At 42.0% G+C, this 27,774-nt stretch overlaps 1 protein-coding gene across 1 annotated transcript in view; it reads left to right on the top strand.

The window, feature by feature from the left end:
* The window catches only part of myo15b (myosin XVB), a 232,174-nt gene that overhangs the window by 157,602 nt on the left and 46,798 nt on the right, over nucleotides 1-27,774 (top strand). Inside the window, exons 30-37 of the mRNA XM_072558127.1 lie at nucleotides 5,323-5,474; nucleotides 11,679-11,742; nucleotides 12,951-13,023; nucleotides 13,556-13,632; nucleotides 20,631-20,707; nucleotides 23,346-23,476; nucleotides 26,047-26,141; nucleotides 26,674-26,751. Of these exons, the coding sequence (XP_072414228.1) occupies nucleotides 5,323-5,474; nucleotides 11,679-11,742; nucleotides 12,951-13,023; nucleotides 13,556-13,632; nucleotides 20,631-20,707; nucleotides 23,346-23,476; nucleotides 26,047-26,141; nucleotides 26,674-26,751 (747 nt within the window). The remainder of the gene's footprint in view (nucleotides 1-5,322; nucleotides 5,475-11,678; nucleotides 11,743-12,950; nucleotides 13,024-13,555; nucleotides 13,633-20,630; nucleotides 20,708-23,345; nucleotides 23,477-26,046; nucleotides 26,142-26,673; nucleotides 26,752-27,774) is intronic.

Genomic DNA, 27,774 nt, shown 5'->3' with positions numbered 1-27,774 from the left:
GTGCATTGAGTATCGGTGTTGGTAGGTAATGTTGTGGCTGTACAGGACATTGGTTAGCGAATTTTGGAAAATAGCATTCAATTCTGATCTCCTTACAATAGGAAGGTTGTGAAACTTGCAAGGGTTCAGAATGGATTTACAAGCATGTTACCAGGGTTTGAGGGTTTGAGCTATAGGGAGAGGCAGAATAGGCTGGGGCTGTTTTCCCTGGAGCATCAGAGGCTGTGGGGTGACCTTATAGAGGTTTATAAAATCATGAGGGGCATGGATAGGGTAAATAGCCAAGGTCTTTTCCCTGGGGAGGGAGGAGTCCAAAACTAGAGGGCATAAGTTTAAGCTGAGATGAGCAAAGTTTAAAAGGGACCTAAGGGGCAACTTTTTCACGCAGAGGGTGGTGCATGTATCGAATGAGCCACCAGAGGAAGTCATGGAGGCTGGTACAATTACAGCATTTAAAAGGCATCTGGATGGGTGTATGAATAGGAAGGGTTTAGAGAGATTGAGCCAAATGCTGGCAAATGGGACAATATTAATTTAGGATATCTGGTCGGCTTGGATGAGTTGGACCAAAGGGTCTGTTTAGAACATAGAACAGTACAGCACAGAACAGACCCTTCAGCCCACGATGTTGTGCCAACCATTGATCCTCATGTATGCACCCTCAAATTTCTGTGACTATATGCATGTCCAGGAGTCTCTTAAATGTCCCCAATGACCTCGCTTCTACAACTGCTGCTGGCAACGCATTCCATGCTTTCACAACTCTCTGTGTAAAGAACCCACCTCTGACATCTCCTCTATACTTTCCTCCATCCAGCTTAAAACTATGACCCCTCGTGTTAGCCATTTCTGCCCTGGGAAATAGTCTCTGGCTATCGACTCTATCTATGCCTCTCATGATCTTGTATACCTCAATTAGGTCCCCTCTCCTCCTCCTTTCCTCCAATGAAAAAAGTCCGAGCTCAGTCAACCTCTTTTCATAAGATAAGCCCTCCAGTCCAGGCAGCATCCTGGTAAACCTCCTCTGAACCCTCTCCAAAGCATCCACATCTTTCCTATAATAGGGCGACCAGAACTGGACACAGTATTCCAAGTGAGGTCTAACCAAAGTATTATAGAGCTGCATCAAGATCTTACGACTCTTAAACTCAATCCCCCTGTTAATGAAAGCCAAAACACCATATGCTTTCTTAACAACCCTGTCCACTTGGGTGGCCATTTTAAGGGATCTATATACCTGCACACCAAGATCCCTCTGTGCCTCCACACTGCCAAGAATCTTATCCTTAATCCTGTACCCAGCTTTCAAATTTGACCTTCCAAACTGCATCACCTCGCATTTATCCAGGTTGAACTCCATCTGCCACCTCTCAGCCCATCTCTGCATCCTGTCAAAGTCCCGCTGCAGCCTACAACAGCCCTCTATACTGTCAATGACATCTTCAACCTTTGTGTCGTCTGCAAACTTGCTGACCCATCCTTCAATCCCCTCATCCAAGTCATTAATAAAAATTACAAACAGTAGAGGCCCAAGGACAGAGCCCTGTGGAACACCACTCACCACTGACTTCCAGGCAGAATATTTTCCTTCTATTACCACTCGATGTTGGCCAGCTAATTCTGTATCCAGACAGCTAAGTTCCCCGTATCCCATTCCTCCAGACCTTCTAAATGAGCCTACCATGGGGAACCTTATCAAATGCCTCGCAAAAGTCCATATACATCACATCCACAGCTCGACCCTCATGAACTTTTCTAGTCACATCCTCAAAGAACTCGATAAGGTTTGTGAGGCATGACCTGCCCCTCACAAAGCTGTGTTGACTGCATTTAATCAAGCCATACTCTTCCAGATGGTCATAAATCCTATCCCTCAGAATCCTTTCTAACACCTTGCAGATGACAGACGTGAGACTTACTGGTCTGTAATTGCCGAGGATTTCCCTATTTCCTTTCTTGAAGAGAGGAATTACATTTGCCTCCCTCCAGTCCTCAGGTACGACTCCAGTAGAGAGCGAGGATGCAAAGATCTTCGCAAGTGGCGAAGCAATTGCATTTTTCATTTCCCAAAGCAGCCAAGGACAAATCTGGTCTGGGCCTGGTGACTTGTCAATCTTAATGTTTGACAAAATTTTCAGCACATCAGCTTCCTTTATCTCTACCCATTCCAGCAGGCACACCTGTTCTTCAAAGATTTTATTCACTACAAAGTTCATTTCTTTCGTAAAGACAGAAGCAAAACCTCATTTAGGGCTTCTCCTACCTCCTCAGACTCCACACACAAGTTCCCTATGCTATCCCTGATCAGCCCTACTCTTTCTTTGACCATTCTCTTATTCCTCACATAAGTGTAAAATGCCTTTGTGTTCTCCCTAATCCGTTCTGCCAAGCTTTTCTTGTGCCCCCTCCAGGCTGTTTCTATGCTGTACAGCTCTATGACTCTATGTGTTATTACTGATGATTCTTTAAACTCTTTCATCCAACTTATTGCAAGTCTGCGACTTGTCTTCTTATCAGAAGTAGTTTCTTTGTTCCTTGTTAGATTTGGTATTAGCTGTCTGTTTGACAATGCAACTCTCCAATTAACTCCTTGTCAGCCAAGTGAACCTTCTCTGAATCATTGCAATTTTATCCCTTCTGATGTGTCTCCAGAATATAGTACTCTGGGAAATTGCTCCGAATATCCTGTATAAATTTCTTTCCCAGGCTAGATTTGACAATTTGATTCATCCGATCCAAATGAAATGACTCATAATCAATCAAAATTCCTTTCTTCCAAGCCCCCATTATTTATTTGTGTATACTTTTTTCTGACAGTGTAACTATTGTTAGGGTGGATCTTTCAATTACTTATGCAATGGTGTATCACCCTTCCTATTTTTCTTCCCCAAATTAATTCTGCACCTTGCTTTTCTGAACAAGATCATTTCCCATGATGACATTAATCATAACCCTTAATAACTGAGCTATCCCATCACCTTTTCTTCCAGTCTTTTCCAAATGTGAAATACCCTGACTGTTCTGGCCCCAACATTGGTCAACTTGAAACCACATTCCTACAATGGCTGACAGATCATACTTGCTTCTATTTGTACTATAAGTTCCTCTACTTAGTTAGAAATTCTGCATACATTTAGATACAAAACCCTTAATTCTGTATGTTTACCTTACACTCTTACTTTATCTGCTGGTGCATTCTTAATTCTATACACTTTATCCCTTCCTGTCTGGTTATTATTATCTAACACAAAAAGATGAACTAGCATCAGGAATAGGCTATTAAGCTCTTCAAACATGCTCTCTCAATAAAAAAAAGCCTAGTGATCTAAGCTGATTACTACATATTTTACACTTTTCCCAGTAACCTTTCATCCTCTTGTTTATCAAATACCTATTTACCCCTGTCTCAGAGATATTCAAAGATTCTGCTTCCATCTCCTTTTGAAGATGACTGTTCCAAAGATTCCACTTATCTCTATCTTAAATGGGTGAGCTTTATTTTCAAATAGTGACCCTTTACTTCAAGAAATCTCATAAAAGAAAGCATCCTCTCCACATCGACCCAGTCAGGACCCCTCAGGATCTTTTAGGTTCCAAACAAGTAACCTCTTAATATTCTAAGCTCCAGTATTTGCAAGTCCAGCCTGTCCAGTCTTTTCTTATAAGACTTTCCAGATATTAGTTTAGTAAAGCTTATCAGAACTGCTTCCTTTAATCAGGAGACCAACACTTTACACAGTAACTAATGTGGTCTCACCTATGCCCTACATGAGTAAAGCAAAATCTCTTTACTGTTCTATTCAATTCCCCTCACAATAAATAATAACATTTTATTAGCTTTCCTAATTATTTTCTGTATCTGCATACTAAGCGTATGTGATTCATGCACTAGGATACCCAGATCAGTCCACACCTCAGACCCTTGCAATCTCTCACCATCTAGATAACATAACATTTTCTTTCATCTCCATACTAAAATGGATAATTTAATATTTTCTCAAACTCTCATTTTTTTTGCACATTCAGTTAACCTATTAATATCTGTCTGTAGCGCTTTCATATCCTCCGGCCTGAACTGTTACCCTGTTCAATTGCTTCATCCTTTCTATTTAATTTACTATCTCGCTCTCTCTCCTCCTCCCCCACACTATTACATTTTATTCTGGTTCTGTTCGCCAAGCTGGGAATTTGTGTTGCAGACGTTTCGTCCCCTGTCTAGGTGACATCCTCAGTGCTTGGGAGCCTCCTGTGAAGTGCTTCTGTGATGTTTCCTCCGGCATTTATAGTGATTTGTATCTGCTCCTACCAGTTGTGAGTTCCAGCTGTCCACTGCAGTGGCCGGTATATTGGGTCCAGGTCAATGTGCTTATTGATTGAATCTGTGAATGAATGCCATGCCTCTAGGAATTCCCTGGCTGTTCTCTGTTTGGTTTGTCCTACAATAGTAGTGTTGTCCCAGTCGAACTCATGTTGTTTGTCATCTGAGTGTGTGGCTACTAAAGATAGCTGGTCGTGTTGTTTCATGGCTAGTTGGTGTTCATGGATACGGATCGTTAGCTGTCTTCCTGTTTGTCCTATGTAGTGTTTTGTGCAGTCCTTGCATGGGATTTTGTACACTACTGGGTACAATACTGAGTTCGACTGGGACAACACTACTATCATAGGACAAGCCAAACAGAGAACAGCCAGGCAATTCCTAGAGGCATGGCACTCATCCACAGATTCAATCAACAAACACATCGACCTGGACCCAATATACCGACCACTGCAGCGGACAGCTGGAACTGACAACCGGAAGTGGCAGATACAAATCACTATAAATGCCAGAGGAAAGATCACAGAAGCGCTTTACAGGAGGCTCCCAAGCACTGAGGATGTCACCTAGACAGGGGACAAAACATCTGCAACACAAATTCCCAGCTCGGCGAACAGAACCACAACAACGAGCACCCGAGCTACAAATCTTCTCACAAACTTTGATTGCATTTTATGTCCTCTCTTGGTTCTCATTTTTATTGCTTAACAGTGATTCATCCTGAAAAGTACATAGCTGGGAAAGGACATGATCAAGCTTAGCTACGGTATGACTTTTTATTTGTGGTTGGATAACCCACTCAGATTCAAAGTATATGAGAAATGGGCAGTTGGTTAAATTCTGCGAAGTGCTTATGAAATAGCTTCAGATGGTCAGTAATATAGACACAACAGTTGACTTTTTTATCGTACAATTGTAACTTTGGTTTTGTTCGCACTGATTTGCACAGCATATCCACACCTGCCTTTTGCTGTACTAAGAGAATGTGTGATCTGCTTGTTATTTAGATTTCTGCACCCAGTGAAGTTTCAGAAAACACGATCATCTCCTCACATTCTGAATCCAGCAATCCTCCTTCAAACATGCATTCTTCACCTGACTTTGTCCAGTATGTAATGACAGAATTTGCCATGAAGTACTTCAGAGACCCTGTGGCCATGTGAGTAACACGACTGGCAGTATTAAGCAAGTGTCTTTAATGACATAACTGGAAGACACAAAAACAAAGTGTAACAATCATTAAACATTAAACAGACACATCAGAGATCGAGACCAAGAGGAAGTCAAAAGTTTAGGATGTTGCCAGTTTTACAGGTGGGGTATAAATAAATTGACAGTGTGAATGTGATTCTTGTTTTCTTTTAGTGCATCTTTGTGCAAATAGTATGCCAAGCAATACACATACTAAGGATAGTTTGTAGACAGTGATTGTAGATACTAAAAGATAACGTTATTTACACTATTATGGAGAAGAATTAATTTTGCATGTGTTGATAGAATGGGTGTACCATTCAATGCTGCATAAAAAGATGTCTGCTGGAATATAGGAGAGTGAGGAAGTCAGAGTAAATAGGATGGGAAAACTAACAAAAATTAGTTTTTGTGACTAAGTGATAGTATCTCTACCTCTGGGCCAGGAGGCCCAAGTTCAAGTCCCACCTACTCCAGAGGTGTGTAATAACATCTCGAATCACACTGGTTAGAAAATATCTATAAGACAAGAATGTAAAACAGGAGGAGGCTATCCAGTCTATCAAGGCTTCCCCCCAATTCATCTAAAGATGAAGTCATCATAGTCCCAGAGCTTCATAAAACTGCTACTCTCATTAGAGAGAAATGACTCATGGTGGTTTAATCTGAGTGTCCCACACCTCAGATGAGGTAAGAGGTTTAAACGTCAGGACCTTCATGGTGACTTTAACCAATATGGAAATTGAATCCATGCTGATAACATCACTCTGCATCACAAACCAACTATTCAGCCAATCACTCAATCAGATCACGACTGAGCATCTACCTCGATAACACTTACTTGCATGACTTATATCTCTTTACATCATTAGTTTGTAGAAAGCAATCAGTATCTTTTGAGCACAACGTTTCCACAGCCCTCGGGGTGATATCACATGCCCCCTTGTGATAGCTATTTCCGTCTTGGGGAAAAAGTCTCTGGCTATCCACTTTATCTATGTCTCTCACCATCTTGTACACCTCTATCAAGTCACCTCTCATCCTTCTTCGCTCCAATGAGAAAAGCCCTAGCTCCCTCAACCTTTCTTCATAAGACATGTCCTCCAGTTCAGGTAGCATCTTGGTAAATCTCCTCTGCACCCTCTCTAAAGCTGCCACATCCTTTCTAAGGCGACTAGAACGGAACACAATATTCCAAGTATGGTCTAACCAGGATTTTATAGAGCTGTAGCATAACCTCATGGTTCTTAAACTCAATGCCCTTGCTCAGGAAAGCCAACACATCATACGCCTTCTTACCAACCCTATCAACTTGGGTTGTAACTTTGAGGGATCTATGGATATGAATCCCAAGATCCCTCTGTTCCACCACAAGAATTCTGCCTTTAACCCTACAACCTGCATTGAAATTTGACCTTCCAAAATGAATCACTTCACAGTTTTCCAGGTTGAACTCCATCTGCCACTTCTCAGCCCAGCTCCATATACTGTCAATATCCCACTGCAACCTATAACAGCCCTCACACTATCCACAACTCCACCAACTATTGTGTAATCAGCAAATTTATGAACATATCCTTCCACTTCCTCATCCAAGACATTAATAAAAATCACAAAGAACAGATCGCTGTGGAACACTGAACTTCAAGCTGCATACTTTCCATCTACTACCACCCTCTGTCTTCTATGGGCCAGCCAATTCTGTACCCAGATAGCCAGATTTCCCTGTATCCCATGGCTCCCTACTTTCTGAATGAGCCTACCATGGGCAACCACATCAAACGCCTTGCTAAAATCCATATACACCACATCCACTGCTCTACCTTCATCGATGTGTTTTGTCATATCCTCAAATAATTCAATAAGGCATGTGAGGCATGACCTGCCCCTCTCAATGCCATGTTGATTATCTATAATCAAACTATGCTTTTCCAAATAATCATAAATCCTGTCTCTCAGAACCCTCTCCAGAATTTGCCCACCATTGACATAAGACTGACTGGTCTGTAATTCTCAGGGTTATCCCTATTCCTTTTCTTGAACAAGTGTCACCCTCCAATCATCTGGTAGTACTCCAATGGACAGTGAGGATGCAAAGATCATTACCAAAGGCTCAGCAATTTCTTTCCTCACTTCCCATAGTAACCTTGGGTATATCCCGTCTAAGGAGAAAATCAAAACGTGTGGTGCTGGAAAAGCACAGCCAGCCATGCAACATCTGAGAAGCAGGAGAATCGATGTTTCAAGCATGTGTTCTTCATCAGGAAATGTCCCTTCTGACCCAGAAACTATCTTTCTGGTTTTTCAAAGTTTCCAGCACATCCTGCTTCTTAACATCTACCCGTTTGAGCATATCGGCCAATTTCACGCTGTCCTCACAAATGATCACGTCCCTCTCACTAAAGAATACTGAAGCAAAGCATTCATTAAGGATCTCGCCTACCTCCTCCAAATCCCTGCACAAGTTCCCTCCACTATCCCTGTTCGGTCCTATCTTCACTGTGGCCATCCTCCAGTTCCTCGATTCAGTGTAGGATGTCTTGGGGTTTTCCTGAATCCTACCCGCCAAGGCTTTTTCATGCCCCTTCTAGCTCTCCTAAGTCCATTCTTCAGTTCCTTGTAACCTTCTAGAACCCTTGCTTCCCCAAACATCCTTCTTCCTCTTGACTAGAAGTTCCAAACCTTATTGTCATCCAAGGTTTCTTGACTCTACCATCCTTCCTTGCCTCAGTGGGAAAAACCTATCTAGCATTCGCAGCAAGTGCACCTTAAACAACCTCCAAATTTCTGTCGCCCATTTCCCTGAGAATATGTGCTCCCAATTTATGCTCCACAGTTCCTGCCTAATAGCATTGTAATTCCCCCGCCCCAAATTAAATACTTTCCCATGCCATCTGTTCCTATCCTTCACCATGACTATAGTAAAGGTCAGGGAGTTATGATCATTATCACCGAAATGCTTTCCCACTGTGAGATCTGACACCTGACCTGGTTAATTACAAAGCACCAAATCCAATATGGCTTCCCCTCTAATTGGCATATATACATATTGAGTCAGGAATCGTTCCTGGACCCACCAAACAAAATCCGCTCCATCTAAACTATTTGCACTGAGGAGGTTCCAATCAATATTAGCGAAGTTGAAATCAGCCATGACAACAACCCTGTTACTTCTGCACTTTTCCAAAATCTACCTTCCAATCTGCTCCTCCATGTCTCTGTTGCTATTGGGGTGTATATAGAAAACTCCCAATAAAGTGACTGCTCCTTCCCTATTTCTGACTTCCACCCATAATGATTGAGTAGACCACCCCTCCTCGACAATACTCCCTTTTCGCACCTGTTATACTGTCCCTAATTAGCAATGCCATTCCCCCACCTCTTTTACCTCTCTCCCTATTCCTCTGAAACATCCAAACATGTGACAATCATTTCTGTCCCTCATATCCAAGTCTCCGTAATAGCCACAACATCGTAGTTCCAAGTACTGATCCATGCTCTAAGTTCATCACCCTTATTCCTGACCACTTTTTGTGTTAAAATAGACACATTTCAACCCATCACACTGACTTCAATTTTGCCCCATCAACTGTCTATCCTTCCTCACAGACTCTCTGCATGCTGTATCTGCCTGGTCACCAGCTACCCCATTCTCTGATCTGTAGCTCCTGTTCCCATCCCCTAGCCCAACTAGTTTAAACCCTCCCAATGTTTAGTACTTCTCAATTAGATCACGTCTCATTCATCAGCGCTCTAGAGAATGCAGGTCCAGTTTCCTCAATCTTTCTTTCAACATGATGTGGAGGTGCTGGTGTTGGACTGGAGTGGACAAAGTTAAAAATCACACATCATCAGGTTATAGTTCAACAGGTTTATTTGGAAGTACAAGCTTTCGGAGCACTGCTCCTTTGTCAGGTAGCTAGTGGGGCAGGGTCATAGGACACACAAGATCAAAGTGTCATACAACTGATGCGAAGTATTGAACAAACCTAGACTGCTGTTAAGTCTTTAATACTTGGAATACGGATGCAGGTTTCATTTGATTAACCGGATCTTTGGTTCATGTCACACTACAGGTCACCCCACTTCACTGTACACTCTCTCAACACACAAGCACACATATATAAACACTTGTACACACATTCTATCAAGCATGCATACTCACACACGCACTCACACTTTCTCTCTCTCTCTCACACACATACACTCATATAAGTCTATGGAATGAATTATAGACTCTATGACTGTATAGAATTCCTACAGTGTGGAAACTGGCAATTGGGCCCAACAAGTCCACAACGATCCTCTGAAGAGCAACCCATCCAGACCCACTCCCTCAACCTAGTACTCTACATTTATCCCTGACTAATACACCTAAGCCACACATCCCTGAACACTATAGGCAATTTAGCGTGGCCAATTCACCAAACCTGCACATCTTTGGATTGTGGGAGGAAACTGGAACACCCAGAGGAAACCCATGCAAACACAAGGAGAATGTTCAAACTCCACACAGACAGTCACCCAAGGCTGGAATCAAACCCAGGTCCCTAGCGCTGTGAGGCAGCAGTGCTAACCACTGAGCCACAGTGCTAACCCTATTTGCATTTAGAGATTTGTATTTGCAGATGCATTCTATTTCATTCAGAAAGTACATAATCTGTCCTATTTTGGAAATAGGACCAGTCAACTCAAGGTTGGGATACAGACAGATTCCAACATCTTTAATGCATTTTCTGAGCTGACATGTCAACTTATTTTTTATAAACCTTAAGTTATTTTGGGACTGTGACTTGAAAGAAATTCTGGGATTTACATATTAATCAATTGAAACCTGCATCCCTATTCTAAATGATTGAAGACTTAACAGCAATCTAGGTTTGTTCAATACTTCGCATCAGTTGTATGAAACTTCGACCTTTTACTATAAATTTTCTGTCCTATGATCTTGCCCCACTAGCTACCTGACAAAGGAGCAGCGCTCCGAAAACTTGTACTTTCAAGTAAACCTGTTGGACTATAACCTGGTGTTGTGTGAATTTTAACAATCCTGCCATCCGAGGGATCAGTCCAGTGAACTGCCATTGCACTCTCTCCATGGCAAGTAAGTGTTCTTTATATAGATAGACAAAAAATGTGTCCTGGTCAATAGTCACCTGCATATCACAGAGTATAAATGCATGAGGAGACTCCAGTTCAATAAAGAAGCTATCATTGGTCAACGCAATCTGTTCAGATCTAATCCACAGTTCACCATTGTGAAATATGAACAGTGGTAGGGAAAATCACCCTGGTTCTCTCGATCAGCACTAAAGGATCTTTTCAGGCACTCAGAAGGAATACCTCTAATGTTAGCATTTGCTAGCTGGCTGTAAACTGGCTATAGAGGCTTCATATTGTCTTGGGGCATTTCCTGACATTGCTTCAGATATGCATCAACACCAACATAAGTAGCAGCCTTTTCTTCCTCTGTTATCAAATCCATGCCACTGTCAAAACTTCATTAATTCATCTTTATGGATAGTTATTAGATAAGGTCTCTGAAAATGGTGCAGTCTGGTTTCTGTTCTCCAGTTTGTTGAAGTGGGCATCTCTCCTGCCTTAGCTCTTTCCGTAGCCTAACCTTGTACAAATTCATTAGCAGCAGTAGAAGTGTGCTTGTTGTGGGATTTCAGCAGACCTTATCAGTAAGTATTCACAAGTGTGCAGAAAATTGCTCTGCCACAACATAGGGAGCATATGATTGAATAATATGATGGACTCCACTACCCCTCCAATACCTCTACACCCCTGCCCACCCAACTTCCCAACTCTTTTATCTCTGCCCTACCATAATACTCCACTATCCAACATGTGTTGCAAGGTAATTAATATCTGATGTATACTTTGACATGAGTACCATGAAAGATTACTGCTTGAGGTCCAAATCTCATGCCACATAAAGGACCATTCCCTGGATTTCAGCTTAGCACTATCTACCAAAATTGCCTCTTCTGAACTCCATGCTGTTCTACATTCCCACCATGTACAATGAAATAAACATTGGCATCTCAGATAGCTAAGGTCAAAATCAGAGTTTCGATCTGTTAATGCAGATGTCAGGTTGGCTGTTTAACGGTGAACAGTGCTGTGTGCGCGTCAGTGAGAATGCTGTGATTTGCTTCAATTCTAGATTTGACTGGAAGGGCATGAATACAGAAGAAAAAGATCCTAATTACCTGATTCAGCACACCAAGGTAAGAGAAGATAACAGTTAGGAGGTGAGAAATCTGAAATGCCTGCACAGTAATTGGAAAGCAATAATTAACTTCAGTAAATGTATGAATGTATAGCCATGAAAATGAATTCAAAGAGAGAAATTTATTCAGAGACAAGAGCCCTGGACCAGTTCCAGAGTTCTGAGAGAAACCAGGGAAGAGATTTACAGAGTAGTGGCTAAAGGCATGAAAAACATTAAATTGAGCAACCAACTTAGAATCCCTACAATGCAGAAACAAACCATTTGATCCATCAAGTTCACACCAACCTTCCAAAGAGCATCCTACCCTGTCCCTATGACTCTGCATTTACGATGGCTAATCCATCTAGGATCCAGGGACCCTGTACATCCCTGGATACTATAGGCAATTTAGTATTGACAAATCAGCTGCACATTTTTGGACCATGGAAGGAAACTAGAGTAGCTAGAGGGGTTACATTTGGAAGAATGTGCAAACTCCACACAGGTGATTGTCCAAAGCTGGATTGGACCCTGGTGCTATGAGGTAGCAGTGCAAACCACTGAGCCACTGTGCCATTCATAGCTTGATATTTATGTTTTACAAAAGACAAAAACCTAACACAGGCAACTAATTGTGTGCGAGCTTAAAGATTATATGTTTTAAAATATAAAGTAACTCTTTAAAGGGGAAATTGTTAAAGGTATCTGTACAGCAAAAATTTAAGAAACAGCACCACAGACACAATGGATATCCTGCCTAACTTATGTCCTTGCTTTCTTATGAGAATGTTACCAATACATTGGGTCATGGTGCTGCCCATGATCTAGTGTATCTGGACTTTCAGAAAGTTTTTGCCAAAGTTAAAATGACAGATTTTTAAATTAAACTGAGAAGATTTGTAGCATTACTTAAATCATGAGTGGAAATGTTAAAAATAAATTTATCACTGCATTAAAAACAGGAGAAAACATTTTATCCAAACTTATAGGAATCCAGGATATATCTTTGAAATGGATTAGTTGAAAAATACGAAATAGCGAAAGATTTCGAAAGAAAGACTTAGATTAGTTACGCATTGAGACAAACAAATGATAATTAAATAAAACATTCCACATTGGTGAAATGTGCATTATAAGAATGCAGTAAATGAACTGAATTAATACAAGGAACTGGAAATGGTTTGAGAGCTTTGTGTCTCATTCAAAATACAATTCCTCTTGCAGATTCCCATCCAGGAGTCACTTATTAACATACCTGAGAAAAACCTAAGTAAGCTTGCTGCAAAGAATTTTATGGGTGAGTTTTAAAGACAACTGTGGGATTGTTCTATCTGTTTTGTGCCACTTCTAGGGATTTAGTGATATATGTATTTGGATTATTATTGATATAGTTTGGCATTAACAACAAGTTTAGGGATTAATAAGGGAATTTGCAGTTCATGATAAAAGTTTGGTATTAATAAAAACTAGTGTTTAGGATTGCAGTAGACTGTTTGAGAATTCATCACAATAAGGATAGAGAGGAAAAAAATGTGCTGGAGAAACTCAGCAGGTCTGGCAGAATCTGTGGAGAGAGAGAAATTATTTTGAGGATAATAGCAATCAGGTTTGGAAATAATGACAGTCTGCGTGTGTCCGAATTGTCAAATAATTAACTTCATTTTATTGCTGCTTTTACATAGCAGACATGAGTTTCCCTTTCACAATGTAAGCAAAACACGAAGAGTAATTTTTTGGAGAACGTCATTGTATAAAAGCTTTGAGAGGTCTCCAAACTTTACACACCAAGTGGCAGTCATTTTCTCTCTGTAATTCCTATTTTTCTGCAGCTCTATTGAGGTTCATGGGAGACCAGCCGCCTCAGAAGCATCAGTCTGACAGAGATCTTTTACAGAGCATCCTGAAGGTAAAAGTTTTTCACAACATTACCTTTTTAAGAAATTTCCAATTTGGGAATGTTTGAGTGGCCAGAATTGCAGCAGCAGGAGGAGCTAGGTAGCTGTAAGCTATAACAGTTTTTTAAACAAGAATGGAAGTTTTAAAATTGAGGTCAAATGACTGATCTTCAAGTACAAGATTTGAGTGAGGGCTCACAAAATAAAGGGTTCTTGTGGTGAAGCAATTATTGGGCCTGAAGTCTGGGTTCACGTCTTACCTGCCCAGAGGTGTGTCATAACTTGGTAACTTCTGGTTGTTTTAGTACTACATAAGGTTAGTGACACAGAGATGATTGGTGAATGGAGCTTTGTCTCAGTTAGGCTACAGCCAGCAGCACTTCTGTTTAGGGAGAGTATTGAGAACATAAGGACTCAGAACAGAAGTAAGCAATTCAGTCCCTTGACCCTGTTCAGCTATTCATGGCTGATCTCATTTTGACTTCAACTCCACTTTCCTGCCAAATGTTAACCCATTACTTCAACCCATTACTTAGTAAAAGTGATCTATCTGCTCCTTAAATGTACTCAATGTCCCAGCACATTCTGGGTTAATGCATTCCACAGATTCATGACCCTTTGAGATAAGTACTTTCTCCTGATCTCTTGTTTTAAATCTGCTACCTCTTTTCCTAAAGTAATGAGCTATCATTCTAGATTACCCCTACATGAGGAAACATCCTCTCTATGTTGGCTTTGCCAATCCCCTTTAGGATCTTGTAAACCTCAATTAGATAACCTATCATTCTTCTATTTTTTTTGACAAGGTTAAATTAGATTACTCACAGTGTGGAAACAGGCTCTTCAGCCCAACAAGTCCACACCAACCCTCCAAAGAGCAATCCACCCAGACCCATTCCCCTATATTTACCCCTTCACCTGACACTACGGGCAATTTAGCATAGCCAATTCACCTAACCTGCACATCTTTGGACTGTGGGAGGAAACCAGTGCACCTGGAAGAAACCCACGCAGACACAGAGAGAATGTGCAAACTCCACACAGACAGTTGCCTGAGGCGGGAAATGAACCCAGGTCTCTGGTGCTGTGAGGCAGCAGAGAGTATGCGCCCAGATTGCTCAACCTCTCTTCATAGACAAATCCCTCATCTCTGGAATCAATCCAATGAATGTCCTCTGAACTACTTCCAATCTAACTATAGTTCTCCTCAAACAAAGGGACCAAAATTGTAAACAGTACTCAGGTTGCAGTCTCGTATAGCCTTTTACAGTTGCAGCAATACTTCGTTACTTTTGTACTCGAATTCTTTATCAATAAATGCTAAAATTCCATTTGCCTTATTAGATATGTCTGTCTTATTACCTGATATACCAACATACTTATTTCTTGACTCATCCATGAGAACAACAAAATCCCTCTGTACTGAAGCACTCCGATGTTTTTCTCACTTAGATAATAAGTTGCCTTTCTATTCTCCTAACCAAACTGGATAACTTCACAATTATCCATATTACACTCCATCTGCTAAATTTTGGCCCATCTATCTAACCAAATTGGATAGAAGGGTCTGTTTCCGTGCTGTATAAGAACAAAGAACAAAGAAAATTACAACACAGGAACAGACCCTTCGGCCCTCCAAGCCTGCGCTGATCCAGATCCTCTATCTAAACCTGTCGCCTGTTCTCTAAAGGTTTGTATCCCTTTGCTCCCTGCCTATTCACGTATCTGTCTAGATACACCTTAAATGATGCTATCATGCCCGCCTCTACACCTCCAATGGCAATGCGATCCAGGTACCCAAAACCCTCTGCGTAAAGAACATTGTATGCATATCTCCCTTAAACTTTTCCCCTCTCACTTTGAACTCATGACCCTGAGTAATTGAGTCCCCTGGTCAGGAAAAAGCTTCTTGCTATCCACCCTGTCTATACCTCTCATGATTTTGTAGACCTCAATCAGGTCCCTCCTCAACCTCCATCTTTACAATGAAAATAATCCTAATCTAGTCAGCCTTTCTTCATAGTTAGCGCCCTCCATACCAGGCAATATCGTAGTGAACCTCCTCTGCACTCTCTCCAAAGCATCCATATCCTTTTGATAATGTGGCGACCAGAACTGTACGCAGTATTCCAAATGTGGCCAAACCAAAGTCTTATACAACTGTAACATGACCTGTCAATTCTTGTACTCAATACCTGGTCCAATGAAGGAAAGCATGTCGTATACCTTCTTGACCATGCTACTGACCTGCGTTGCCACCTTCAGGGAACAATGAACCTGAACACCCAGATCTCTCTGTACATCAATTTTCCCCAGAACTTTTCCATTTACTGTATAGTTCACTCTTGAATTGGATCTTCCAAAATGCATCACCTGGCATTTGCCCGGATTGAACTCCATCTGTCATTTCTCTGCCCAACTCTCCAATCTATCTATACTCTGCTGCATTCTCTGACAATCCCCTTCACTATCTGCTACTCCACCAATCTTAGTGTCATCTGCAAACTTGCTAACCAGGCAATCTGCACCTTCCTCCAAATCATTTATGTATATCACAAACAACAGTGGTCCCAGCATGGATCCTTGTGGAACACCACTGGTTACAGGTCTCCATTTTGAGAAACTCCCTTTCACTACTACTCTCTATCACCTGTTGTCCAGTCAGTTCTCTATCCATCCAGCTAGAACACCCTGGACTCCATGCAACCTTTCCTTCTCCATCAGCCTACCATGGGATTTCCTGAAAAAGGGCTGATGCCCGAAATATCGATTCTCCTGTTCCTTGGATGCTGCCTGACCTGCTGCGCTTTTCCAGCAACACATTTTCAGAACCTTATCAGACGCCTTGCTAAAGTCCACGTTTATGACATCTACATCCCTTCCCTCATCCATTAATTTTGTAACCTCCTCAAAGAATTCTATTAGCTTTGTAAGACATTACCTTCCCTGCACAAAACCATTTGGCCTATCACTGATAAGCCCATTTTCTTCCAAATGGAAATATATCCTATGCCTCATACCAACATACTTGTTTCTTGACTCATCCATGAGATCTCCCTCTGCACTGAAGCACTCCGTCAGCTTCCCTACCACTGACGTCAGGCTCAGAGATCTGTAATTATCTGGATTATCCCTGCTCCCCTTCTTAAAGAAGGGGACAACATTAGCAATTATCCAGTCCTCCGGGACCTCACCTGTGTTCAAGGCTGCTGGAAAAATATCTGTTATCTATTTCCCCTTACGCTTCCCTCAGTAACCTAGGATAGATCTCATCAGGACCTAAGGACTTGTCCACCTTTATGCCTTTTAGAATACTCAAGATTTCCTCTCTCCTTATGCCGACTTGACCTAGTGTAATCAAAGATCTATCCCTAACCTCAAAATCCGCCATGTCCCTCTCCTTGGTGAATACCGATGCAAAGTACTCGTGAAGAATCTCACCCATTTTCTCTGATTCCATGCATAACTTTACTCCTTTGTCCTTGAGTGGGCCTTTCTCTAGTTACCCACTTGCTCCTTATATATGAATAAAAGGCTTTGGGATTTGCCTTAACCTTGTTTGTTAAAGATACCTCATGACCCCTTTTAGCCCTTGTAATTCCTTGTTTCAGATTGGCCCTACATTCCTGATATTCTTCCAAAGCTTTGTCTGTCTTCAGTTGCCTAGACTTTATGTATGCATCTTTTTTCCTTAGCTAGTCTCACAATTTCACCTATCATCCATGGTTCCCTAATCTTGCCATTTCTATCCCTCATATCTCACCTGAACTCTAAGCAACATCTCTTTGAAAGCCTCCCACATATCAAATGTGGATTTACCTTCAAACAGCTGCTCCCAATCTACATTCCCTAGCTTCTGACGAATTTTACTCTAGTTGGCCTTCCCCCAATTTAGCACTCTTCCTTTAGGACCACACTCGTCTTTGTCCATGAGTATTCTAAAACTTGTGGAATTGTGATCACTATTCCCAAAGTAATCCCCTACTGAAACTTAACCATCTGAAGAGCTCATTTCCCAGGTCCAGTATGGCCCCCTCCTGAGTTGGACTATTTACATACTGCTCTAGAAAGTGCTCCTGGATGCTCCTTACAAGTTCTGTTCCATCTAGACCTCTAACACTGAGTGAATCCAGTCAATGTTGGGAAAGTTAGAATCTCCTATCGCCACCGCCCTGTTGCTCCAACATCTTTCCATAATCTGTTTACGTATTTGTACCTCTATCTCATGTTCGCTGTTGGGAGGCCAAGGTCTCAGTAATAGCAATAACATGATACTCCCAGGTACTAATCCAAGCCCTCAGTTCATCTGCTTTACCTATTATACTTCTTGCATTAAAACAAATTCACCTCAGACAACCAGTCCCTTTGCATTCATTTTCTGCTCCCTGCTTACTCTTTCCCTTAGCCATGCTGACTTCATTATTAGTTCCTTACAGGCTTTACTTACTACCTTCTTACTGTTCACTAACCTCCTCATTTGGTTCTCACCCTCCTGCCACATTAGCCTCACCAAAAGCACCCGCAAGGACACTGGTTCCAGTCCGGTCCAGGTGTAGACCATCCAATTTGTAATAGTCCCACCTCCCCCAGAACTCCCTAAATTCTGCTTGTAGGACCTCACCCTCCCCCTTGTGAATTTTCTGCAGCCGTGCACCTGGGAGGCAACATACCATTCGGGAGTCTCATTTTCAACCACAGAACCGCCTATCTACTCCCCTTACAATTGAATCCCTTATGACTATCGCCCTTCCACTCTTTTTCCCATCCTCTTGAACAGCAGCGCTAGCCATGCTATGAACCTAGCTACTGCTGCATTTCCCCTGGTGAGCCATCTCCCCCAACAGTATCCGAAAGGATATACCTGTTTTGGAGGGAGATGACCACAGGAGACACCTGCACTGCCTTCCTGCTCCTTCTTCGCCTTTTGGTCACCCATTCCCTTTCTCCCTCACCAACCTAATCCGCGGAGTGACCAATTCACTAACTCTATGACTCTATCCATATCAATTTGTAAGTGTCTTATTTCTTTTTTGCAACTTATTTTCCCACCACAGTAGTGTCATCTGCAAATTTAGCTTTGATGCCTTCATTCACTTCATCTAAGTCATCAATAGAGATCATAAATAGCCTGAGGACCGAACCCTGTGTCACCCCACCAGTAATATCTTGCCAACCAGAAAATTACCCATTTATCTTGACTCGCTGCTTTCTGTTGGTTAGCCAATTCTCTCTCCAAGATAATAAATTACTCCTACTTCCATGTAATCTTACCATGTGTATTAACCTTTTGTGTTATCAAAATGCCTTATCAAATGCCCTCTGGAAGTCCAGATATGCTACACCCACAGGATCCCCATTTTCCACTTTGTGTGTTATGTCTTCAAAGAACTCTAGTAAATTATTCAAACACAATTTATCCTTCATAAAACCTTGCTGACTCTGATGGATTGCATTTTAACTTTCCAAATGGCCTATAATTACTTCCTCAATAATAGATTCTAACAAGATTTCAATGACTGACTGGTCTGGTTTCCTACTTTCTGCCTCCCTCCATTTTTGAATAAGGGCACTAATTAACATTTTTCCAAACACAGCAACTTTCCCACATGCCAGGGAACTTTGGAATTAAACCAGCGGATCCAATATCTCTGCCGCCACTTTCTTTAAGACCTTAGGATATAGGCCAACTGGCCACGGGGACTTCTCTGTCTTCAATCCCAATAGTTTGCTCAATAACTTGTTCCCTAGTGATGATAATTGTTCTAACTTTCTCCCCATCTGGAACCTCTGCATGTCCTCATACTATTGGGATGCTACAAGTGTCCTCCACCATAAAATGTGAAGCAAAATATTCATTTAGTGACTCTGCTTCTTCTATGTTTGCCACTATTATCTCCCCAGTCTTATCCTCCAATGGATCAACATTAATTTTGGCTACTCTCTTCCCTTTCATATATTTACAGAACCTTTTGCTATCCATTTTTTATATTCTAAGTTAGTTTTCTTTAATAATTTGCCTTTGCTCTTTTTGTTACTTGTTTAGTAACCATTTGAATAATGTCAAATACATTTAAAGCAGATCAGTGATGGCATGCAGTTTATGCATTCTGTAGTATGGCACAGAATATAGGTCGTAGGTTCAATTTGCAACTATTGCTGGATTCACGAACCTCAATTTGTTCCTGTTATGAGAGTGATAACCTTGAGCTCAAAATTGTCAGTCAAAAATCAAGTGAGGGAAAATTCCCTGCTTTAAGAATCCTCTCTCAAAGCCCACACTTGAATGGTCACTTGAGCCTGAGGAAAATCAGTGTCCGTGAACAGCATCATTCTCAGGAGGTGGGGGGAGCATCATAGGAGTCAAAAAGTGTGGCGCTGGAAAAGCACAGCACGTCAGGCAACATTTGAGCAGCAGGAGAGTCGACGGTTTGGGCACCAGCCCCTCAGCAGGACTGTTTGTGGAGAGGGAGGCTGAGAGTTAAATAAGAAGGTGGGGGTAAGGATGGGGGGATGGTAGCTGGCAAGGCGATGAGGAGATGCAGGTGGGGGGTGATTGTGATAGGTTGGTGGGAAGAGTGGAGCAGATAGATGGGAAGGAAGATGGACAGATAGGACAGGTGAAGAGGGTGGTACCAAGTTGAAGGGCTCGATCTGGGATGAGGTGGGAGGAGGGAAGATTTGGAAACGAGTGAAGTTGATCTACCTATCACCTTCCCCCCATCCCCACCCTCCTATTTATCTCTCAGCCCACCGCCCCCCCGACATTCCTGATGAAGGGTGTATGCCTGAAACATCAATTCTCCTGCTCCTCGGATGCTGCCTGACCTACTGTGCTTTTCCAGCACCACACTTTTCAACTCTGATCTCCAGCATCTACAGTCCTCACTTTCTCCTGGAGCAACATAAAAAAACAAGCAGATGTTGTTGCAAGTTGCTTACATGTTTGTTCCTTGAGATTTTCAGTACCTTTCGCTAACAGGCAGATTATTGGCATTATGCTTTCTCATAGCTGTGCAAGGAGAAGGACATGCTAAAAGATGAGATCTGCTGTCAGATCATCAAGCAAATCACAGATAATCCCATAAAGTAAGTGTCAAGCAATTTTGTATGATCTTATCAGTCAAGAATTCAAGGCCTGCTATTACCTAATCGAGTCTCTGTTTGGCACTTAATTTGTTCACCCAACTCAAAAACAACACAGGCTCTTGTCAGCTCTCCAGCTAATAGCTGAAGTCCCTGTCATCTCCATTAGAGTCATAGTGAGGTACAGCATTGGACAACAGAGTAGCTCAGTGGTTAGCACTGCTGCCGCACAGCACCAGGAACCCAGGCGACTGTATGTGTAGAGTTTGCACATTCTCCCCATGTCTGAATGGGTCTCCTCTGGGTTTCCTGCCACAGTCCAAGGATATGCAGGTTAGGTGGATTGGTCATGCTAAATTTAGGAAAAGTGGTAAGGACAAGCCAGGGAACTATAGACCGGTGAGCCTGACGTCGATGGTGGGCAAGGTGTTGGAGGGAATCCTGAGGGACAGGATGTAGATGTATTTGGAAAGGCAAGGACTGATTAGGGATAGTCAACATGGCTTTGTGCATGGGAAATCATGTCTCACAAACTTGATTGAGATTTTTGAACAAGTAACAAAGAGGATTGATAAGGGCAGAGCAGTAGACATGATTTTTATGGACTTCAGTAAGGCATTCGATAAGGTTATGGGAGACTGGTTAGCAAGGTTAGATCTCATGGAATACAGGGAGAACTAGCCATTTGGATACAGAACTGGCTAGAAGTAGAAGACAGAGGGTGGTGTGAAGGGTTGTTTTTCAGACTGGAGGCTTGTGACCAGTGGAGTGCCACAAGGATCGGTGCTGGGTCCACTGCTTTTTCGTCATTTATATAAATGATTTGGATGTGAGCATAAGAGGTATAGTTAATAAGTTTGCAGATGACACCAAACTTGCAGGTGTAGTGGATAGTGAAGAAGGTTACTTTAGATTATAATGGGATCTTAATCAGATGGACCATGTGCTGATGATTGGCAGATGGAGTTTAATTTAGGTAAATGCAAGGTGTTGCATTTTGGGAAAGCAAATCTTAGCAAGATTTATACACTTAATGGTAAGGTTCTAGGGAGTGTTGCTGAACAAATAGACCTTGGAGTGCAGGTTCATAAGCTCCTTGAAAGTAAATTCGCAGGTAGATAGGATAGTGAAGGCGGCATTTGGTATGATTTCCTTTTATTAGTCAGAGTATTGAGTAGAGGAGTTGGGAGGTATTGTTGCGACTGTACAGGACATTGGTTTGACCATTTTTGGGACATTGTGTGTAATTAAGGAAGTTGTGAAACTTGAAAGAGTTCAGAAAAGATTTACAAGGAATTTGGCAGGGTTGGAGGATTTGAGTTATAGGGAGAGGTTGAATAGGCTGGGGCTGTTTTCCCTGGAGCGTCGGAGGCTGAGGGGTGATCTTATAGAGTTTATAAAATCATGAGGGGCAAGGATTGGATAAATAGACAAAGTCTTTTCCCTGGGGTGGGGGAGCCCAGAACTAGAGGGCATAGGTTTACGGTGAAAGGGAAAAGCTATAAAAGAGATCTAAGCAGCAACTTTTTCACGCAGATGGTGGAACATGTATGAAATGAGCTGCCAGGGGAAGTGGTGGAGGCTCGTGCAATTGCAACATTTTAGATTAGATTAGATTACTTACAGTGTGGAAACAGGCCCTCCGGCCCAACAAGTCCACACCGCCCCGCCGAAGCGTAACCCACCCATACCCCTACATCTACCCCTTACCTAACACTACGGGCAATTTAGCATGGCCAATTCACCTAACCTGCACATCTTTGGACTGTGGGAGGAAACCGGAGCACCCGGAGGAAACCCACACAGACACGGGGAGAACGTGCAAACTCCACACAGTCAGTCGCCTGAGGCGGGAATTGAACCCGGGTCTCCGGCGCTGTGAGGCAGCAGTGCTAACCACTGTGCCACTGTGCCGCCCACAAGGCATTTGGATGGGTATGTGAATAGGAAGAGTTTGGAGGGATATGGACCAGGTACTGGCAGGTGGAACGAGATTGGGTTTGAGATATCTAGTCAGCATGAACAAGATGGACTGAAGGATCTGCTTCTGTGCTGTACATCTCTATGACTCTAAATTGCCCATAGTGTTTAGGGGTGTGTCAGCTTGGGGCATTAGTCAGAAGAAAAGTTGAGTAATAGGTAGAGGAATGGTTATGGATGGGATGCTCTTCAGAGGGTCAGTGTGGACAGTGTTGGCCAAATGGCCTGTTTCCAAATTGTAGGGATTCTATAGAATGGAAACAGATGGTGCAGCCTTTACATGCTGTAAATTGTGTGCAACTGTGCACAATGAATGAAATATGACTTAAAAAACTTTGGGTTGATAGCTTATATGGCAAAAAAAGCTTGGCATGAATAAAAATAATGTACCACTTGAGCAAGATACCAGAGGCAACATCAATGTGATTGTTTCTTAAGTGATGCGGAAAGATCCAGCAAACCACAAGGCAGCTCACCACTAACCTCTCAAAGTTAGGGTCCAAAAATAAATACTCTCCTTGCTCATGACACCCACATGAATGAAAAGGCCTGCCACTGCCTTTCATGGTTTACCACTATCAACAGTAAGTGCTTTCCAGAAGTCAGGACAGAATATTGGAAAAAAAATAAAAGATTTGACACATTTCATGTTTTTGCACAGAGAAAACTGTACACGAGGCTGGCGTGTCCTCTATCTGTTCTTGGGCTACTATCCATGCTCAATCAACCTCAGGCCCTTTGTCCAGAGATACCTGGAGAACATCTGCACTGACTCTAATCATGACTTTCAAGGTACAGAGTTTTGAGAGGGAGGTGAGGTGGATATTTCTTAGTTTGAAAAGCATGGCAAAGAGGTTGTTACAAAGATCTAAAATAAAACTTCTCTCACAGAAACAGCCCTTTTGGTGAAACTGGTGGGTGTCTGTATTTATATTCCACATGAGCCTCCTCCCAAACTAATTCATCTAACCCCATCAGAACATTGCTTTTAATTTCTTTCTCTCCTGTATGCTTATCTAGCTTCCCCTTAAGTGCAGCTGTGCTGTTTGTCTAAAACTATATCCAGTTTCATATCTGGCCACAATATCTCCATGGGAAGGAGGTTCCTCTTACTTTCACAATTGGATTTATCAGAAATGTCTATATAAATAATTGCTTGGTAGTACAGGACTTCAGTATTGCTGAAAAAGTGCTGTTAAAGCTTTTTGTTTTGCACTCATTGAAATAGGCACAAAAATACCAAGGTTCAAAGGGAGCCACAGTTTGTGCAGCATGAGAAAAGGGTTTGACAAGCCAGCTTTGAATGGTCAAAGTGTTGCCATGGGGAATGCATGACAGAATTACTGACCTTCATGCGTGTGCGTAATTAAAAGGAAGCACAATGGCTGGTCATGTTCCTTTTTGTTGCTGTGCGCATGTCCCTGTATATGAACATATGGAGCTTCAAGTGAGCCTGATTTATATTCTAACAAGTTATTTCATGCTGCCACTATTCAGTAACAATACAAATGGTATTTCCACTAACTGAATGCCACTACCTACTCAAAAAGGCATTCTGCCGACCACAAATGAATGATGTGGTCGACATAAAACCCAATGACGGGTTGATCATATCAAACAGCTTGTCCCTGCAATAGGCAGAGTAATGACCAGACTCAACAGGCTTGTACTTACAAACCTGAGAACACAATACCTAATGTTAGATGTGACTCAATAATTATTTAAGTACAGTCTGCTCTGGAATGTGCTTAGAACTACATGGACAACCAAATTAAGATTATAAGTCAGGCTTACAATGCAGCTCATTTACATTTGTTAGAAGCTGGATGTTTTGATGGACCTGCTGTCTGCAGGCAAAAAGAACACGTTAGAGAATTATACATTTTTTGGCTTAAACAAAACTCAGCCAATCAGAGCTGGCTTACCAATTAATTAGAACCCTTCTTTTCAAAAAGTATAAATTGACTCCCTTTGAAATTTGTCATTCTTGCATCTGTCCTGGTCATTATAAAATGAAAAGCTTTCTCAGCATATTCCTTTTTCTCAGCACACCTATGAGATATTTACCCAGTTTTGGTCTGCTCCTCAACTGAAAACGTCAGGCCAAATTTTAACAAAAGAAAAAGGTTTCACTCATTATTGGGAGTGGGGGTAAATTCCAAAAACCATTTCCCCGACCCAAACCCTCCTCAGATCTTTACTCAGGAATTAGAATTAGATTCCCTACAGTGTGAAAACAAGCCATTTGGCCCAACAAGTCCTCACTGATGTTCAGAAGAGTATCCCCTCCAGATCCATTTCCCTACACCTATTACTCTACATTACTCCTGACTAATGCACCTAACCTACATATCCCTGAACACTATGGACAATTTAGCATGGCCAATTCACCTAACCTGCACATCTTTGGACTGCAGGAGGAAACCAGAGCACATGGAGGAAACCCACGCAGACACGGGGAGACTGTGCAAACTCCACACAGTCGCCCGAGGCTGGAATCGAACTCAGGTCCCTGGCACTGTGAGGCAGCAGTGCTAACTAGTGAGCTACCATGCTGCCTCAATTGCCAAGTTATAACGGATAGGGGTGGCACAGTGGCTCAGTGGTTAGCACTGCTGCCTTACAGTGCCAGGGACCCAGGTTCGATTCAAGCCTTGGGTAACTGTATGTTTGGAGTTTCCACATTCTCCCTGTGTCTGCATGGGTTTCCTTGGTGCCCTGGTTTCCTCCTACAATCCAAAGATGTGCAGGTTAGGTAAGATGACAATACTGAATTGCCCATAGTGTTCAGGATGAGTAGACTAATTGCATTAGTCAGGGGTAAATGTCAAGGAATAGGGTAGGGTAGGGGACTGGGTTATTCTTCAGAAGGTCGGTATGGACTTGTTGGGCCAAATGGCCTGTTTCCACACTGTAGGAATTCTATATTGATTGGGCTCCTGTCTGGGTGGAGAATCAGATTCCCAACAGACTTGTTTCTGGTTGGGGAGCCATCAGTGAAACACTGATGAGTTAAAGCTTCTTATCACATGGAAAAGTGCCATACTGAAGGTTCCTTATCACTGGTTGACCAAACTGCTCCCTGCAGGTCACATCAGTTAAAACTTATGACTTCTTTATGTCTATTCTATTGAATCCTTTCACAATTTTAATTTGGTTACGCCTCATCCTTTCCTTTTCTACAGAAAAGTACCCCAACCTGGTCAGTATTTTCTGAAGATTGTAACTAATAAGTTGTTAAATCTCTTGCACAGTATCACAGAGATAAAGAGAAAATGTAAAAGAATAATTTTATGCAGGTAGTTTGTATAAACACAGCTCAGTTATAAACACTAAACCCAGTCTGTTGTTCCTTTTTCCAGCAATAGCAATGGCTTGTCAGGACAACATGCATCGCACATTGAAATATGGGGGCCGGCTACACTCCCCATCCAACCTTGAATTGGAAGCTATCATAGTAAGTTTCATCAGGGAGATGGTGGTGTAGTGGTAAGGTCTCTGGATGAATGTGGCCCAGGGTAATGCTGGGGGGACATGGGTTGAAGTCAAGTTAAGTGGGAACATGTTGGCCAAGTGGTAGTATCATTCGATTATTAGTCTAGAAATTCAGCTAATCTTCTGGGTTCATATCCCTCCATGGCGGATGGTGGAATTTTAATTCGATAAAATATCTGGAATTGAGAAGCTACTGATGATCATCAAGTGATTGTCGGGGGGAAAAGCCCACCTGTTCCTTCAGAAAGGGAAATCTGCTATCCTGACTGGGACTATCTGAATCCGACTCCAGAATCACAGCAATGTGGTTGGCTCTCCTGAGTGGCCTAGGAAACCACTCAGTTGTATTAATCTACATAATTAATGGACAGGCTGAACATCAATGTGAGAAAAATGCTGAACAGATGCAAAATATCAATAAGTCTCCTCATTTTTGACTGACTGCCAGCACTGCAAAGCACATTTAATTTGGATGATGTCTGTTTGTCCGACAGAAAGGTCGCAGCTCAAGGAGAATCCTTGTATACCTACCTGGGAAAATGGAGCACACAGCCAAGATTAAGCCCTTTATGGTATGTTTCTGTGGTTGGACACTGGACAGGCAAACACCACTTGACAATTAACATGCATTGGAATGTACTTTTTTTAAACAGTCTCCTTTACTGATTGTGATTATTGACTTTTTGAGGTTAAACCTTGGTTAAATGTTTTGTTCACTAAATTTACAAGGGATGTTGTTGGACACAGTAACTTTCATGTAGCATGTCACAACTTGATTGCTCCATAATGTTTTCCTAGCTTCAAACATGTAATTTGTAATGTGGAGGTCAGACAGCCCCCAGAAAAGTGATTGTCAGATAATTTGGGTCAGCACTGGATATTCTCTTGTAGCATCAGTGGTCTCTTCTGTAAAGCAAATCACATGTCCTCCAAGTTGAAGAACTTACCTTTACTGTTAAATATCAAATTTTATGATCATGTATTCTGGAATCATAACAATGGATCCCCTTTTTGATTGTCCTGGCTATTGTAATTTCAGACCTGCTCCTTGTCTTCCCCCAACGACTATATTCATCCCGTCTAGTGAAAAGTACCTTTGCGACTCCAGGGATTGTGCTTGAGTCACTTTTTGCCCAAATCTGAAAACATTAACAATTGCGTTCAGTGTCACTACTAATATTAAAGGGTTTTACACGTACTGTATGGGGTAAGATATAGAGTAAAGCCTGATTAAATATGTCTTAAAGAAGAGAAGTATTATTGGGAGAAATATGAAAGAGATCAGGTGAAGTGGTCACTTAGTGGTTGTGTTTTTATTTAAAGAGCATCGATGGTTTATGCTGTGATTTTACTATGATATAAGGTGATGAGGTGATCACAATCAAAACAGTGATCAAACCTAATGTTATTGTTGGTATTCTTCTGAGCGGCCCACTAGTTGTCGAGCCAACTGATCTGATCTGCAACTCCACCAATAGGTTCTATTTCTGGGCTAGAATTCCAGACATTGCCTTGTGACACTACAGGTAGTATCCCTGCTTCTGAGCCAGAAGATTCAGTTTCAGGTCATGCTTCAGGACCTGATGGCCAGTGAC

Source organism: Chiloscyllium punctatum, chromosome 39 (genome assembly GCF_047496795.1).
Source record: "Chiloscyllium punctatum isolate Juve2018m chromosome 39, sChiPun1.3, whole genome shotgun sequence".
NCBI lineage: Eukaryota > Metazoa > Chordata > Chondrichthyes > Orectolobiformes > Hemiscylliidae > Chiloscyllium > Chiloscyllium punctatum.
The sequence above is the reverse complement of the archived record's forward strand: the minus strand, read 5'-3'. Positions and strand labels throughout refer to the sequence as shown.